Consider the following 16,329-nt stretch of genomic DNA (forward strand, 5'->3'; position numbering starts at 1 on the left):
GTTTGGGAGTATTGCCTTCTCTTACAGTTTTTGGAAAACTTTGACAATGGGTATTAGGTCTTCACTAAATGTTTGATAAAATTCAGCAGAAAAACCATCTGGTCCAGGGGTTTTGTTCTTAGGTAGTTTTTTGATTACCACTTCAATTTCATTGCTGGTAACTGGTCTATTCAGATTTTCTTTCTGGGTCAGCCTTGGAGAGTTGTATTTTTCTAGAAAGTCGTTCATTTCTTCTAGGTTATCCTGTTTGTTGGGATATAATTTTTCATAATATTCTCTCATAATTCTTTGTATTTCTGTGGTGTCCGTGAATATTATTCCTTTCTCATTTCTGTTTCTGTTCATGTGTGTAGGCCCTCTTTTTTTCTTGATAAGTCTGGCTAGGGGTTTATCTATTTTGTTAATCTTCTTAAAGAACCAGCTCCTGCTTTCATTGATTCTATTGTTTTATTCTTCTCAATTTTATTTATTTATGCTCTAATCTTTATTATGTCCCTCCTTTACTGACTTTTGGCCTCATTTGTTCTTCTTTTTCTAGTTTTGTTAATTCTAAATTTAGTCTGTTCATTAGGGATTGTCCTTCTTTCCTGAGGTAGGCCTGTATTGCAATGTACTTCCCTCTTAGCACAGCCTTTGCTGTGTCCCACAGATTTTGACGTGTTGAATTATTGTTGTCATTTGTCTCCATACATTGCTTGATCTCTGTTTTTATTTGGTCATTGATCCATTGGTTATTTAGGAGCATGTTATTAAGCATCCATGTGTTTGTGGGTTTTTCATCTCCTTTGTGTAATTTATTTCTATTTTCATACCTTTGTGGTATGAGAAACTGGTTGGTACAATTTCAATCTTTTTGAATTTACTGAGACTCTTTTTGTGGCCTAGTATATGATCTATTCTTGAAAATGTTCCATGTGCACTTGAGAAGAATGTATATCCTGTTGTTTTTGGATGGAAGGTTCTATCGATGTCCATTAAATCCATCTGTTCTAATACATTGTCCAGTGCCTCTGTCTCCTTACTTATTTTCTGTCTGGTTGATCTGTCTTTTGGAGTGAGTAATGTGTTGAAGTCTGCTAAAATGAATGCATTGTATTCTATTTCCCCCTTTAATTCTGTTAGTGTTTGTTTCACATATGTAGGTGTTCCTGTGTTGGGTTCATAGATATTTATAATGTCTATATCCTCTTGTTGGACTGACCCCTTTATCATTATGTAACATCCTTGTCTCTTGTAACTTTCTTTGTTTTGAGTCTATTTTGTCTGATACAGGTACTGCAACTCCTGCTTTTTCTCCCTATTAGTTGCATGAAATATCTTTTCCCATCCCTTTACTTTTAGTCTGTGTATGGCTTTGGGTTTGAAGTGAGTCTCTTGTAGGCAGCATATAAATGGGTCTTGTTTTTTTATCCATTCAGTGACTCTATGTCTTTTGATTGGTACATTCAGACCATTTACATTTATGGTGATTATCAGTAGGTATGTACTTATTGCCACTGCTGGCTTTAGATTCATGGTTACCAAAGGTTCAAGGCTAACTTCCTTAATATCTAACAGTCTAATTTAACTTACTTAGTATGCTATTACAAACACAACCTGAAGGTTCTTTTTTCTTTTTCCTCCTTTTTCTTCCCTCTCCATTCTTTATATATTAAGTATCATATTCTGTACTCTTTGTCTATCCCTTGATTGACTTTGGAGGTAGTTGATTTGATTTTGCATCTGCTGAGCAATTAACTGTTTTACTTTGCTGTGGTTTTATTTCCCCTGGTGACAGCTACTTAGCCTAAGGAAAAATTCTAGCTATAGCAATCCCTCCAAAATGCACTGTAGAGGTGGTTTGTGGGAGGTAAATTCTCTCAGTTTTTGCTTATCTGAAAATTGCTTAATCCCTCCTTCACATTTAAATGATAACTTTGTCGAGTAGAGTATTCTTGGTTCAAGGCCCTTCTGTTTCATTGCATTAAATATATCATGCCACTCCCTTCTGGCCTGTAAGGTTTCTGTTGAGAATTCTGATGATAGCCTGATGGGTTTTCCTTTGTATATATCTTTTTTCTCTCTCTAGCTGCTTTTAAAAGTCTGTCCTTATCCTTGATCTTTGTCATTTTAATTATTATATGTCTTGGTGTTGTCTTTCTTGGGTCCCTTGTGTTGGGAGATATGTGCACCTCCATGAAGAGATTTTTTTTTTTAATGAACATAGTGTTACTTGAAGGAGACTGACAACAGATTTGGTGATGAAAATTTCAGCATTTTGGAACTGTACAGGATAGTAGTGATCTTCTACTCTCAGACTTTTTAAGATGCTGCTGGCAGAATCTTTGGCAGTAATGCAAACAAAAAGCCAGCCGATTTTGTAATTATACCTATCAAGCTGTTTTCTGCTTCAATAGACCTTAATAAGCATATCCTTCTCAATTTCGTGTTTTATTTGTACTTTTCCATCAGCACTGCAAAGAAACCTTCAAGTATCATTATTAGCTCTTTGTAAGTGACCTGCACTGCTTGTTTCTGCAGATGGACCAGGTTTATAGATAATACATCAAATCCTGCAATAGCCAAGTGGCAAAGGAACCTAGCAAAGTGCTCAATAGCTATTCTCTCTTTCCATTCCATTTGTTTTTGTTAAACTAATAATTTGAACAATCTATGGCTCTTATTTCAAATTCTTTAGCTTTTTTCTTTTTTACTTACAAAACTAGGACTGTTTCCATATTTAACATGAAACAGCAGATGGTGACTTAAGATATTAATTAAGTAAATCAGGAAAGGGAAAATTGAGAGGCATCATTGCCTGTCTTATTGTAAATGCCCCATTAGTAAATTTTGGCAATCTCTACCACATGCACAAAATACAGACTAAAACTATGTTGTTTCCTTAGTGGACTTTGATGCTGGGGAAGAAATATTTGTAAGAAACCTCAGAACTGTCCATGTCTCCAGATCTCTTTCCTGAGTCATCATAACTGGCCTACAAGTACATGATCATGACTATCCCTTGTAGATCCAAAATCCCGAAATTCTCAACACCAAAACTGTATCAGTCTGCTTCCAGTAATGTTAGGGTCATTTTAAATCACTACTTCATGCCATTTCTCTGAGCACCTTAAGATACTAGGATTGAACACTGATTTCATATACATTTAGCAGATGTAATTCACTAAGGGAAACAGAAGTCTGCCCTTAAGAATATAAAGAGAAGTAATTCAGAAGTAATCTAGTTCCTGATTTGTCACATAGCCATATCCATACAAAGGATCATTTTAGAATAAATTACTTAGGCTTCAGAATCCAGGTAGCCCTGTGACTGCTTTGAGTCTCTACAATGCATTTCTTCAATATATATACTATATGTCCTGTCCTTACACTATGGCAAGCAGGGTGAGTTTAATCCCATTGTGGTCATTTAATGTTGCACTTCTACTGATGTATTGGATAAAATAGGGACCATACTACAAGGAAAGTTAACAAGCAAAGGAAGACAGTATAATGATGAGTAGGTTACAGCCAGCCTTTTTCTCACAGATAGCATGTATCAGTCCCCCCAGCACTGCTGTCCATGTGAAATGGCCAGCAGTATCACTACTGTCAGTGGCATTGTTTAGTCTGGATATAAATGATATTTGGGGCTAGAGAATCAAGTGAATTAGTCACCAGTATGTCTGTTGAATAAAGGAAGTGAACCAAAATGAAGGAGCAATAAAAACCCTGAGAAGCTGAGAAGAACATAGACAGGATGCTTACACCTAGTTAAGAAGACAGAAGGAAAGAAGTGAACATGATCAGAGCTCTGTGCTAGGAGGCAGGTTATGAAAACACCCATATATTTCCAGCCAGAGGAAGCTTCAGAGCCACCGGCCTTTGCCACGAGTGCATCCTCTCCTGACTGTGGGTTAGAGAATTGTGACCTAGATATCTTGATCATGTGTCAGGACTAAACTCATGATCCTTTTCAACACCGTTAAAGTGAAGAGCACTTCAATCAGTTTAACTGAGGCAATACTAACCTCTCTAAAACCAGAAAGGCCTGCCCTGGTGAACATTTCAGATCCAAGGATATTGTCATTTCTCTCTGCTTTGACAGAAGGTATTAGCAGCATGGCTGGGTCTCTCTTTGATCTTGTTTGGGGTCCACAATTTCTTTGCTGTCTGGGTCTTGAGAGGCACAGGCCCCCAGCACATGGCCAACAGGAGAGCTTCTGCCCACTTGGAAGGCAGGGGTGATTCACAGATGCTACATGTGCAGTCCTGCTGGGCAGGTCTTATTTTCCTCCAAGTTCCCTTGCAACACGGGAGAATGTTCCAATACAATGGGAGTTCCAATAGTAACTGAAAGCTGGATTTGGGATTAAAGGCAGCTTCAATGTATAGGGACAATTAGAGTTCACTTTGCTCACTTTACAGGTGCTTCCAAGACACAAAACAAATACATGTACAATACAAATATAAGATGGCTAGCCTCACACTCTGGCATGTTTTTCACTGATAGAGCACAGAACCTAGGGATAAAGAGGCAGTGACAATAACTAATTGTATGAATCACTTAGCCCCTCTGTGACTCAATTCCTCATCTGTAAGGGGGATTTGATTAGGTGACTTCTAACTTTATTGCACATCTAATAGTCTGTGGTTGTTTCCAAGCTCAGTTCTCAATGAGGTTACCTCAGTTCTGTGGAGAAACGTATGGACAGACTTGACCTTTCGTTGGGTTACTTTTAGCCATTATTGCCTTGAAAGGTCCATCCCAATTAAAGGTAATTCCACCTTTTTGGTTCCTGGTCCATCTCAGTTCTATTCTAGGGTCTCTGGGCTATTATAAGCAAACATCCACTGTGTATCTATAGTTAGACTTTCACCCAACCTAGGAGACCTGAGAATGTGCTAGTGTTTTAAGGTTCCATGTTTGAGTGCTGTAAACCCTCAAATCTCCCTAGGATGATTTCAATTATTACATGGATCCTTTCAGAACTACCCACAATATTGCATTGGTAATTACTACTTTATTTCACCAAATAGCTTTCATGTTAGGGCTCATTTGCTTTATTTTCCATTTCAGATTAAGACATCAGTGATTTGGGCAACGCCAAACGTTTCCTTTTCAGTCCCATTATGGGTAATAATACTAGCAATACTTCTTGGATTATTGGTTCTGGCCATTTTAACCCTAGCTTTATGGAAGGTAAGTTTATTTACTCTTTTTCTTCTTGAGTAGATAGGCCACTGAGAGGATTTAGAAAGATATACCCAGGGACCTAAAAAGATAATGCTAAATGCATGATTTGGGGATTTTCAACAGTCTAAAAGACATAAAGAGAAAATTGTATTTTGCTTCCTGTAAAATTAATATGCTTATGTAACTGACATTTAAGAAGACTAACGGTGTTTAATGCTGCTTTTATCTTGAGAGTTCTTGTAAATAAATACACAGTTAGACTTTATTAACTAAGATCTTTCCAATATGTTTGGCATGATAATGTTATTATGAAGACTTCTTTTTCTTGTGAATTAATTAAGATCCTAATCTCTTTATTGACAAGGTCCTTTCAGCAATCCTTTGAGATTTTTCTTTATAAGCACTACACAATTAATATAGTAATTAACTGATACTTTGGACTATCAGTTATGCCAAATATCTCATGCATGTTGTAATATTCTTGGATTTGTGTTTTCAGTCTTGCCAATTAGTCCATCTCCATTAGGAAGCCTTAATTTACTCTTTCATGTATTTTACTGAAGGTTGTTCTGAAAGTCTACAATAGGAATTAATTTCTGGCCCAAAAACCAACATGACAGCCAGGTTCCACAGAGCTTTCCATTTCAAAACAGAAACCATGTCATAATTACATGACTACTAGGGTAATTGATCAAGTCACATCTAGTTAACCATTACTGGTGTGATCCTCCAAAATCATAGTGTAGTTTTACTTTAAAACAATAAGTATCATGCTTACTAACTTAAGAAAACCTTGCCTTGTGAATTTATATGGCTATCACTATCAATTTTTGCCATCCTGAGCACACATAGTACTGCATTTTCTACCTTTGGAAATAGATTTTTGTTATATCCCGTTAGTTATGGTAACTTATTTCCATAAGTGATACAATAATAAGTGGTAATTAACCAAATATTTTACTAGTTCTATGAAAGACAGCTCACAAGTTATAAGCCAAGCCCAGTGAACTGAATTTCCAATGAGGTTCCAGATCTCTAGGAAAATATATATTCTCCTAGACCAAATGTTTTGAAATTCAGGAGGATGAAGATTCTGGAATCACTTCTTCCCAGAGTTGCTTCCCAGTGACCTTTGAAAAGTCACTCAGATGTTCTGGGATTGAAATAAATAACCACTCTGGTTTTCCTTTATATACTATATGTTCCATGAAGTGCAGAGGGACATGCAAGCAGCTCCTTATTCTTCCTATAATCCATCCCAAGAAGCCTACAGTACACTCAGGAAAGAATCTCCCTTCTCTAGTCAGCAGTAAGTGCTGCTGCTGGCACCAGAAAACATGCAGAAAAGCAGAGAGGAAATCTTTGGGCCATGTTGCTGTAATCCCAGGAAAATATATAAGGTCCATACTTGGTTTGTATAAAAAAAGGACATTCTCCCACTACCACAACATGGCAGGAAGAAGGACACGAACACTCTGCCCTAGGCAAAGAATCCTCTCTGCAGGTAAAGAGCACTCTGCTCTGACCTCCTAATCCAGAGAATTGTGCAGATTATATTCACAAAGTTCCAAGTTCCTTAGAAAATATATAAAGTGAAAATTCTTATAATGAGAGTTTTCATAAATTCCCAGGATGATTTTATTTTATAGCCCATTTTTCTTTTTTGTAGTGTGGATTCTTTGACAGAGCAAGACCTCCTCAAGATGATATGAATGACAGGGAACAGCTGACAAATGAGAAAACCCCTCATGCATAAAAAGGAAAACCAAAGACCAAAAAACTCAAGCACTGGTCCTGTTCAAAATAAAAAAGGAACATGAGGGTGAAGCAAAGATTATTCTAGACCTGCCAGTGTCCTAGGAATTGGAAAGGTGCCAGAATATACCACCTCATCTACACTGTGCTTTGGAGAAGTTGCCAAGGAGCTCAGTGACCCTTTTGGGAAAGGAAACATACTCAGCGCTGTAGAAACAACCAACTATCGTGAAGAATTTATTTTGCTTGAGTCATTCTGTATTTGGCAGACACTTTGAAATAGGTATGGGAACTAAGGTTGCATTCCAGGTAAATCCAACTCCAGTCACAAAGACAAAATGTCTGAATTATGATAGAATTTAGAAGGTAAACTAGGACTAAACCTTCCAACACTACTGTACCCAAAGGAACATTTGACACCTCCCTATGGAAAGGACATTATGGCTCAGGGAGACAAGCATATGTTGTTGGTACTGTAAAAGTACTTTTAAAATGACAAAGATAATTTTGTAAGTGAGGATAACAATTTATTTATTTATTTTCCATTTCTCTAGGCTAATACTCTAGTCATCTAGAGGATTTGGAAATTAAGACTTGGTTAGCTGGTTTTTTAAATCATACACTAAATTTCCTTCTAAGATAACCATTGTGTGCAGAATAAATCATTTAACAGAGCCTCTTAAGGATTAGGTGACAGTTTCACTTAATACCTTGCTGCCTTCTACCTGAAACTACTTTTACTCACACTTTACAGGGACTCACATCTGCTTGATTTAGCTTTGCAAAAAGTTGCATTTATATTTCCTTTTATTTAAAATAAAAATCTTTCCATAGATTTTATGAGCAATATACACATTTCAAGATACTGTTGAGCCTGTGTGGTATTTAAAAGTAATGGTAAATGTCTAGAGTCCATTAGTAAAAAAGCCATTTAACTAAATGAGTAAATATATTACATTTGTGATCTATAAGAAGCAACATCAATAGTTATCTTGGGATTAAATATTTTATTACTATACCTCAAACTTATATACACAAAGAAGACATGTTAAGCATAAATAGCAAGGGAATATAAAGTTATGCAGATGTGAGATAAACCTAGAAATAGACTCCTAAGAATTTTGTTTAGAATTGCCTAGTCCAACTTCATTTTCACTGCTAATCTTTATAGTTATAACTTTAGAAAATAATCATTATTTAAGCTATTTTTCCAATATCTTGAATTTAACCATCACAAAAACTTGATGTTTAAAACTCTTGTAAATAATCCATAATTGTGTGTAATATTACCATTTTTGAAGTAAAATTGACCAGCCAAATTCATGTAGTCTGCACAATTTTGTATCCTTTTTATCATAATGCAAAATTACTATGGAGAAATGCTGAACAAATTTTTTATTTATGTGCAATATTTTACAGACCTATGTATCTAAAGCATGTTTACACTGGCATTAGTTATTTTTTAAATTAATATCCTGAATATTTAGTAGAACAAGCAGACCAAAATACTTAAGTTTACAAAGCAGTTGGAAAATTTGTATCCCAATCTCAACAATCACACTTTATTTTAAATATGAGCCATAGTCGGACACTAAATTTTCTGTCATGCCTTAACCTGCAAACAAGCCACCTGGCTACAGCTGTAGAGCCTCTTTGGAAAGAAAATGGAAGGCACATGAAAATACAGTTTCTATTTTCCCTGCTTGAAAATTCAATCCTGTCATGGTAGTGTTTCAAGTCTGCAGGAACCAAAGTCTGGCTCCCAGTGTGTGTGGCTGACTGTGAGTGATAATTGTGCCTCAAAGACCTTGAGGGTCACACACCCACCTCTGGGGTATTTGGTATTAGTCATCTATGTAGAACTGGCTTCCCAGGGAGGTGGTCATCTATGTGATGACTGGAGGGGATAACAGGTCTCTCTGCTCCCAAAAAATGCCTTAACTCTTGTCATCATGTCTGACTTTTGGCCAATAGTGAACTCTTCAGGATTTGGGGTTATAAAAGGACCCTGAGAAAATGCACCTCTTGTCTTTAAACTAACATCTATGAGGAAACTTGAAGTTCTCAGTGCTAGAAACCCGTCAGAGCCTGTGAGCCAGGTCCTACAGACAGCTGATGATATTAGAGATGCCAGGAGCAAGAATGGATTCAGAATGGAGCAAAGTCTATGGGCTTCAAAGGCAGACTACACATTTCTCACAATCTCAGCCCCTCTAGAGAGTTAGTCACTGCTACCCATAGGTATTTCACAGAGGACCATCATGCATTCATCAGCCACTTTTGATGTGGAAGCAGATGCAGAAAGGGGGACAACTGAGGTCAGAAGAACCCTGCAGTCATGAGTTTTTAAAGATCCCTCCAAATGCAGAATATTCTAGCAATGCACTGAGTGCATCTGCTTCTCAGCATAGCATTGCCAACTGCTTTCAGAATCCATACTTTGCTGTGCTTCTCTTACAGTCTATCTGTATTTCAGATATCCCTTTTGAGATTCTTGCAGCTGGGAAAAAATGGGCAAATCAAGTTGTACAAACTTGAAGATTTTTATACATTAAATAAACAATATAGACTAGTCACCCCCGAAACCCCACTTTTGAATTCAACTCTTGTTTTATTTAAGTACATGTATAGATATCTGTATAGGTACATGTGAAGATTTTCATGTACCTATTTACTTTGTCACTAATAAAATTAAAAATTAAAGATATGATGATGTACTTGTGCTTTGTTTCATAAGCAACATAAAGGTTTCCCACAGTGACAGACAATAAAGGTTTCTGTATTTATGCCTTGGTTATTTATTACAAAAAGGTTTAACACTGGAAGAAATTTGAAAGAGCAAAATACAACATTCCTTTGGAAAGATGAAAATGTTCTAAACTTAGACCAGTGATGTCTGCATAACTCCATGAATATACTAAAAAATATTGAATTATACACTTCAGGTGGGTTTTATATGTATATTAAATCTCAGTAAAGAGGTTTAAAATTTTTTAAGTCACTCCTAACACCTCCACACTTATACAAATGATTTCTTTTCTTTACATTGCCTTTCAAATTTTGTCCATATAAAAATCTCCCCTTGCATCTCCAGCCAACTCAAAGGCTCCTCCTGTCCTCTAATGGCATTTTATGAATTATGATACTTTTCCATTCGTTCACATGACTGACTGTCTTCCAGCTGGACTGACCCTTGATGAGAATAGGAACTTTATCTTTTCATCTTTGTGTCTTCTACACCTAACACCAACATCTGGTATACAGTAGGTGCTCAAAAACACTTCCAGAATGAATGAATGAATATACATATGTTCACAGTAATAATGAGAAACATGTACTTTCGCAGTCTGCTTTCATTAGAAAGCCTCAGAGGACACACATTTTTATACCCTCGTATTTATAGTGTACAGACAATGTTATTATACTAGTTACCCAAAATTCTATTCAATTAGCAGACTATCTTTTGTTTAACCATTTCACTCTTACTGGAATATTCACAGATTAATATATTAAAAATAACATTAAATTGAATACTTTCATGCAAGAGGTTTCTTTTGGTTATTTCAATGAATAAATTTCACAAGGGTTAGACTGCTTGGTCAAAGTACATGGAAATTTTTATAGTTCTTGAAAACATTGTTTCTTAATAGCACTAGATCAGTTTGCATTAACATAAATATACCTCTCTTTCAGAATTCTGTCAGTATTTTAAAATATTTTGGTAATCATTTCCAAAAATACTTTGTATTTTACTAGAGTTCAGTACATTTGTTTTACACATTTAATTTTAAGTTCTAATATTTATCAACCATTCAGTACAAATCAATTTATTGGTCATACCCTGTAAAATATTCCAATATTTGCCACTTCTCTGGCCAGTATGCATGAATCCCAGTGAGAAGAACCCACTGTCTGCATGCTTTCCCTATAACCTAAAGCAAGCAGTAGGATCAGTCCTTCACTCCATATTGTATATCGCTTAAACTTCAAAGTCTAGACATCTCTAAAGGCTTATGTGGCCCGCGGTGCCTGTGTATCCCAGATGATAAAACGCAAAACCATACTGAGTGCGGCAAGACTTCCCCAAAGCACACACAGGAAAATCTATTCTAGGCCAACCCCACTGCTTAAAGCCTGAACATGCTCACAGTAAAGGAAAAAAGAACTCTCACCATGTCTTTTATAGTAGTAAAATGCTTTGTAGTTGCATGTGTGTAATGAGATCTTGGCCTTCTCAATAAATCTGTTGATATGTTTGTCATTCCAGGCACTTTATACATAGACACTTAGCTGCATCAATACTTTTCTAAACACTGAGCTGAGATTAGGGTGCCTGAAGTGGGCAAAAGGAATTAAGGAACACTCCTTGCCAAATTCTGTGACAAAGCAGAATTCCCTTACAAGGTACACACTTCCTCTGTGAAGTCTGTACCATACTTATAGGTATGTGTGTAACCCCTATAGAATGCAGCATATTGATACCCTCAAGGAAGAGCTAAAGTATGAAAATCATATTTGGTGGCTATCCATTAATGCAAAGACAGTAATTCCCTGGGGCTTAATGTCCTTTTTCCCAAAATATAGCATATTTTCTCCTTCAGAACCCTGAAGATATTTCTCTAGCATGAGAAGTTTAAAGCATTGAAACTGTAGACTCACTGGGGAGCTGAGCAAAACCATAGCTTCCTGGTGGTGCCTAAGTCAATGGTGAGTTCAGAATGGCCAGTGTGCACAAGGCAAAACTCTCCTTATCATGTAAAACTCTCCCCAACTCCACCCCCAAAAAACCATCTGCCTGACACACTGCCTTTCTGGAATTGTTTATGAGAAAGTTCTCTGTTATTTATGATTGTTAGCCAAAATCCATATGGAAATGTAGCCTGATACTAATGCCTCTTGACAATAAAAAGTCTTCAAGTTAACTTCTGTCAGCACCAGGATCTGACACAGTATGAATGCTCTTAATATCTCTGTGCCATAGCTTATTTTGGTTGTACACTGTGTTGTAGAAACCAAGTCATCAGCAAATTGCCCTGCTATCCAACCTTTAGGTGGGATTTTTTTAAAGCAGTAACAGTGGAACTCCCTGGTTTTAAAATTTTAGATTTTAACTTTAATTCACTTAATTGGCTGTAGGATGTGAGTAAATATATTTTAATTTCTACAAGAACTTTAAATGTGTTTCATTTTAATTTTTATGAACTACATAAGTTTCTTATGGCTACCCTAACGAAGTACCACAAATTAGATTTAAAACAACAGAAATTGATTGTCACATAGTTCTTGAAGCCACAAGTCTGAAATCAAGGTGTTTTAGGGTTCATCCTCATTTTAACTTGATTACCACTGTAAAAACCCTATCTCCAAATCCAGTCACATCTTGAGATACTGAGGGTTAGGGAGTTCAACATATCATTTGGGGAGGACACAATTCAACTCTCCAAAATACCCATTATACAGAGAGTTTGACAAGTGAATGCAAAATTACAAAGCACATATAGATTAAGGATAGGCTGAAAAGTTTAAAGACAGTATCTTTGTATCAGTTTTTTTATTTCTACTCACTCAGGTAATATACTAGTGTTCTCAAATACATAATAGATTTATAGATAGTTATGTATTTTCTCCTCCCTATTTATAAATAGTTATGTGTTTCTTTCTCCCTTATTTATAAATAGTTATGTGTTTTCTCCTCTCCTCTCTCTTCTAATATGTGCCTTCATGCACATATTAGAAGATTAATTGCATTTTTATATAATTTACTAATCTGCTATACTCTTCAATTTCCTACCACCGCCACCTACATTTGCATTCTCCACTCTCTTTTAACTTAAAATAATCACCATATTCTCTAGGAAAATACGGATAAATGTAAGTTCTGAGATATGAGAGATTAGATTCCTCACTACTTGGAAACCAAAGGGTGCTAGTCACTGTGTTAGTGGGAAGCTAAAGGGAAGTCCCTATCTTTGGGCTATAGAGTTTGCTCTCCAGCCTCACTGTTCAACACAGGGAAGGCATCGCTTAAATCCATGATGACCCAGAGCTGAGAGAATAAAGCAAAGATAACTAGCATTCACTGAGGCCTATGTTGTGTGTGACACTGAGCCATACACTTGGTGGAAGGAAGGAATTTACCAAAAGGAAAGAAGGCAGGTCCCTCAGAGTCATGGATGGGAGATAAGCCTATCCATGAATATCAGTCTGGTCTCATAGGTTGACCAATAGGCCAGAGTCAGAGCTCACTGGGCAAGTCTTCTGTCTTATATCCGCTATACCTTGCTGCTCTTTCTGCCATCTTCTTTCCCAGTTTTTATGGGCAGATTTCCAACAACTTACATTTGGGGTGGCTCCCACTCCAGGTACAGTGGGAGACAATGGCCTTTGTCCTCACACTGAGCTTCAGGAGTTTGTCTAAGATGATGAGCTCCAGGCATTAGCTACCCTGGTGGTATTTCATTACTGAGAGAAAAGCCACATGGATAGGGGAAGCCTCGAGCATTCCATGTATGGATGGTTAACCTATAGAAGAGATTGTCTGGGGATATTATCTGACTGTAAGTTTCTAAAAGACTTATAAGTCTTCTAGAGGAAGAAGAAGTAGAAAGAGGGCAGAGTTGGTATGGAATAGCAAAAGTGGTAGCAATAAAAATTGACACTCATTAAACATTCCCTCTGTGCTTTACATGCCTTTTTTATTTAATCCTCACAACCACCATATGAGGCAGATTCCAGGATTATCCATTTTACAAATGAAGTCTAGAGAAAGTAGCTTGAAGACTTACACTATATTTGGTGGCAGAATTGAGATTCAAACCTAAGTCTGCCTAACTCCAGAGGCCAGGACCATTCAATCCACCATTGTCAAAAATTGGAGTTCCTACTATATTTCATGCTGAAAGTAGAGAAGGAATCATTTGAGAAAATGGGATAAGATGTTTTTCATGGCCTTGATGATCCCTTTAAAATTCTGCCAGAGGTAGGGAATAAAAATAATAAGGGCTTCTGGGTACAAAAGTACAAAGTTGAATCCTTTATCTAGTTTACAAAGAGTTGGGATAGAACTACAGAACTTTAGTCCTCTTCTACTTTCCAAACTCTCTTTAGGTTCATGCACATGAAACATTCTCAACATCCTTTAACATCTAAAATTAGATACATGCTATTTTAATTTTCAGAATATATGGAGAAAGAAACTCATTCTTTGGGTCATTTGCCAAAATCAAAACTGACTCCCCCAAACCAGAAGAATTTCAGACTTTGAGAACTGTGTTTTAAATAGTTTTTCTTCATGCCCAAAATCTACTGGTTAGAAGCCTAAATAGCAGAATAAACTTATTTTGTCAGATGAAAAATCTGACATTTTCTGTTTCTTTTTTGAAAACTGCAGTCTCATCTAACATCTTGCCAAAGCCTCAAAAAATTGCTAATGATCTCATTTTAGGAGATTAATTCGATGTGCGGTTTTCATATTTTGGAGACCAGAGGTAATGAAGGATTAACCCCTGGCAAATAGAATTCTAATTTAATCTTCAATCTAAGAGGTCTGCTAACTGCAGTAGCATCAATGTCTGTTCATATGCAATTCAGGTTATATGATGTTAAAATGCTAGAGATTATTTTTTTCATCAAGATGCTATTTGTGCAACTAGAAAAATGAATGTCTCCTAATTTACTCCCCCATTGAATAGAAGGAGAGACCATGGTTCTTGCTGGTTTGAACTCTAGGTCAAGGGATGGTAATGATGCTGCTCTGTCCAATGTTGTGATACAATGCCGTTGTGGGACAGGCAGACTGGAGCTCATCTGGGGTAGTTACAAAGACAGAGAAATACAAAAGATGTTTTACTTCCTTTTTAATTGTTTGGATAACACTGCCTTTCAAAACTAATATTTATTTACCCTTAGGAGTTAGAAGTGATGTGTGTGTCTGCATCCTGTATAAGAGACAGAGACAGAGAATATGTGCGTGTGTGAAGAGGAAAGTCTACAATGAATGCTGGTGGAAAAACGTAGAAGGGAGTTGCACTTGGAGAGCCAGAATGTGCTATAAAGCATGCTAGGGAACATTCCTCCAGCCTACATGCTCATGGAGAAATGTAATTCTAGGGAGAGGACGGGCACTGGGGGGAGGTCTGGTGAGTGAGAAGCAGAGTTTCCCTCGAAGTAGACTGAGATTTGCAATGTGGAGCTTTGAAAGCTGTACAGTGACAGAACTGAGGACATGGAGCAAGGAGTGAAAACAGGAACCTCAGTTCATGGGTCCTCTTCTCATGGACAATGGCAAAGTATTGTTCAACATGAAGTTTATAGCTTCTTTTCCTCCTACATTGCAATGCCTTTCAGTGATCCCATTTCAGCAGAATTTGATCTGCTCTCCAATGGCAGGCTGCATGAATGGTGCCAATTCTTCACTCTTCCCTGTATCTGTGCCCTCTGCCATATGGCTTTGATGTTCTTCCCATGAAAAGATCACCTACTTGTGCTTCTGAGTTCAGTTGTGTGTGACATGATCTGGCCAGTGAGATATTAGCAGATGGGAGCAGAAGCTCAAAAAAACACATGCAAAAAAAAACTTGCTCTCCACTACCAATACCATGAGAAGGACATGCCGGGGTTAACATCCTTCGCCCAGGAGAAGGATGAGAAACACCTGGAGCAGAACCACCCTACCCTAGCCCAGTGTCAATTTGCTGACCTCCTGTAAACCCATAGCCTCCAGAGAGAGAATACATATATAATAAGGTAAGTAGCTTATCTGAGAGCAAGACAAGCTGGCAGGGGCCTGACTCCAGGGCCCATTCTCAGCCACTGTGCTATGTACTCCTTCTGGAGGATGGAGGTACAGGGAAAATAAAAGGGACACACCCTGAAATCTCACATCCACAATAGCTTGTGTGGAGGGAGCAGCATTTCACTAAGGGGCCATGGTCTGGAGTCCAGTGGTGGGAGGGACCCATGGTGAGCAGGGAGCAGGGAAGATCTTCCTCCCAGATTCTCTACTCACCAGTGTGACTCACAGTCATATGCCAGGTCTTGAGATAATCACAGGGTAATTCTCCCTAATATACTCTAGAGAGGGTTCCCATTCAGAAAAGGGAAAAATACTTCTTGGTCTACACATCATGATTTAAGCAGAATGACATATTAGACATGTGATATATATATATATGTTAAAAAAATACAACATAAGTTTATAGGCAAATAAAAAGTTACAGGGACTATTTGCAATGTATTCTTTTAAAGGTGAATATAGAAAGGCATCTTACAAATCAATAAGGTAAAAAGCAATTCTCCACTAGAAAAATGGGCAAAAAACAAAGGGACAGTTCACATTTTGTATGGGCAAATGTAATAGGTATGTATGGATAGGGCTATAAACAGGTATGTTATCAACC

General features: G+C 37.2%; 1 protein-coding gene and 1 long non-coding RNA gene across 5 annotated transcripts in view; one reads left to right on the forward strand and one right to left on the reverse strand.

Moving 5' to 3' along the window:
• The window catches only part of ITGA8 (integrin subunit alpha 8), a 163,510-nt gene extending 153,872 nt beyond the window's left edge, over positions 1-9,638 (forward strand). For both annotated transcript variants that reach the window (XM_073229247.1, XM_073229246.1), the window contains 2 exons: positions 5,060-5,182; positions 6,846-9,638. In XM_073229247.1, coding sequence (XP_073085348.1) covers positions 5,060-5,182; positions 6,846-6,932 — 210 coding nt within the window. In that variant the 3' untranslated portion in view covers positions 6,933-9,638. The remainder of the gene's footprint in view (positions 1-5,059; positions 5,183-6,845) is intronic.
• Positions 1-16,329, reverse strand: part of LOC140847849 (uncharacterized) — a 239,589-nt gene that overhangs the window by 152,504 nt on the left and 70,756 nt on the right. The gene's annotated exons all lie outside the window — the stretch shown is intronic.

The sequence above is a fragment of the Manis javanica genome, chromosome 2 (assembly GCF_040802235.1).
Source record: "Manis javanica isolate MJ-LG chromosome 2, MJ_LKY, whole genome shotgun sequence".
NCBI classification, from domain to species: Eukaryota; Metazoa; Chordata; class Mammalia; order Pholidota; family Manidae; genus Manis; species Manis javanica.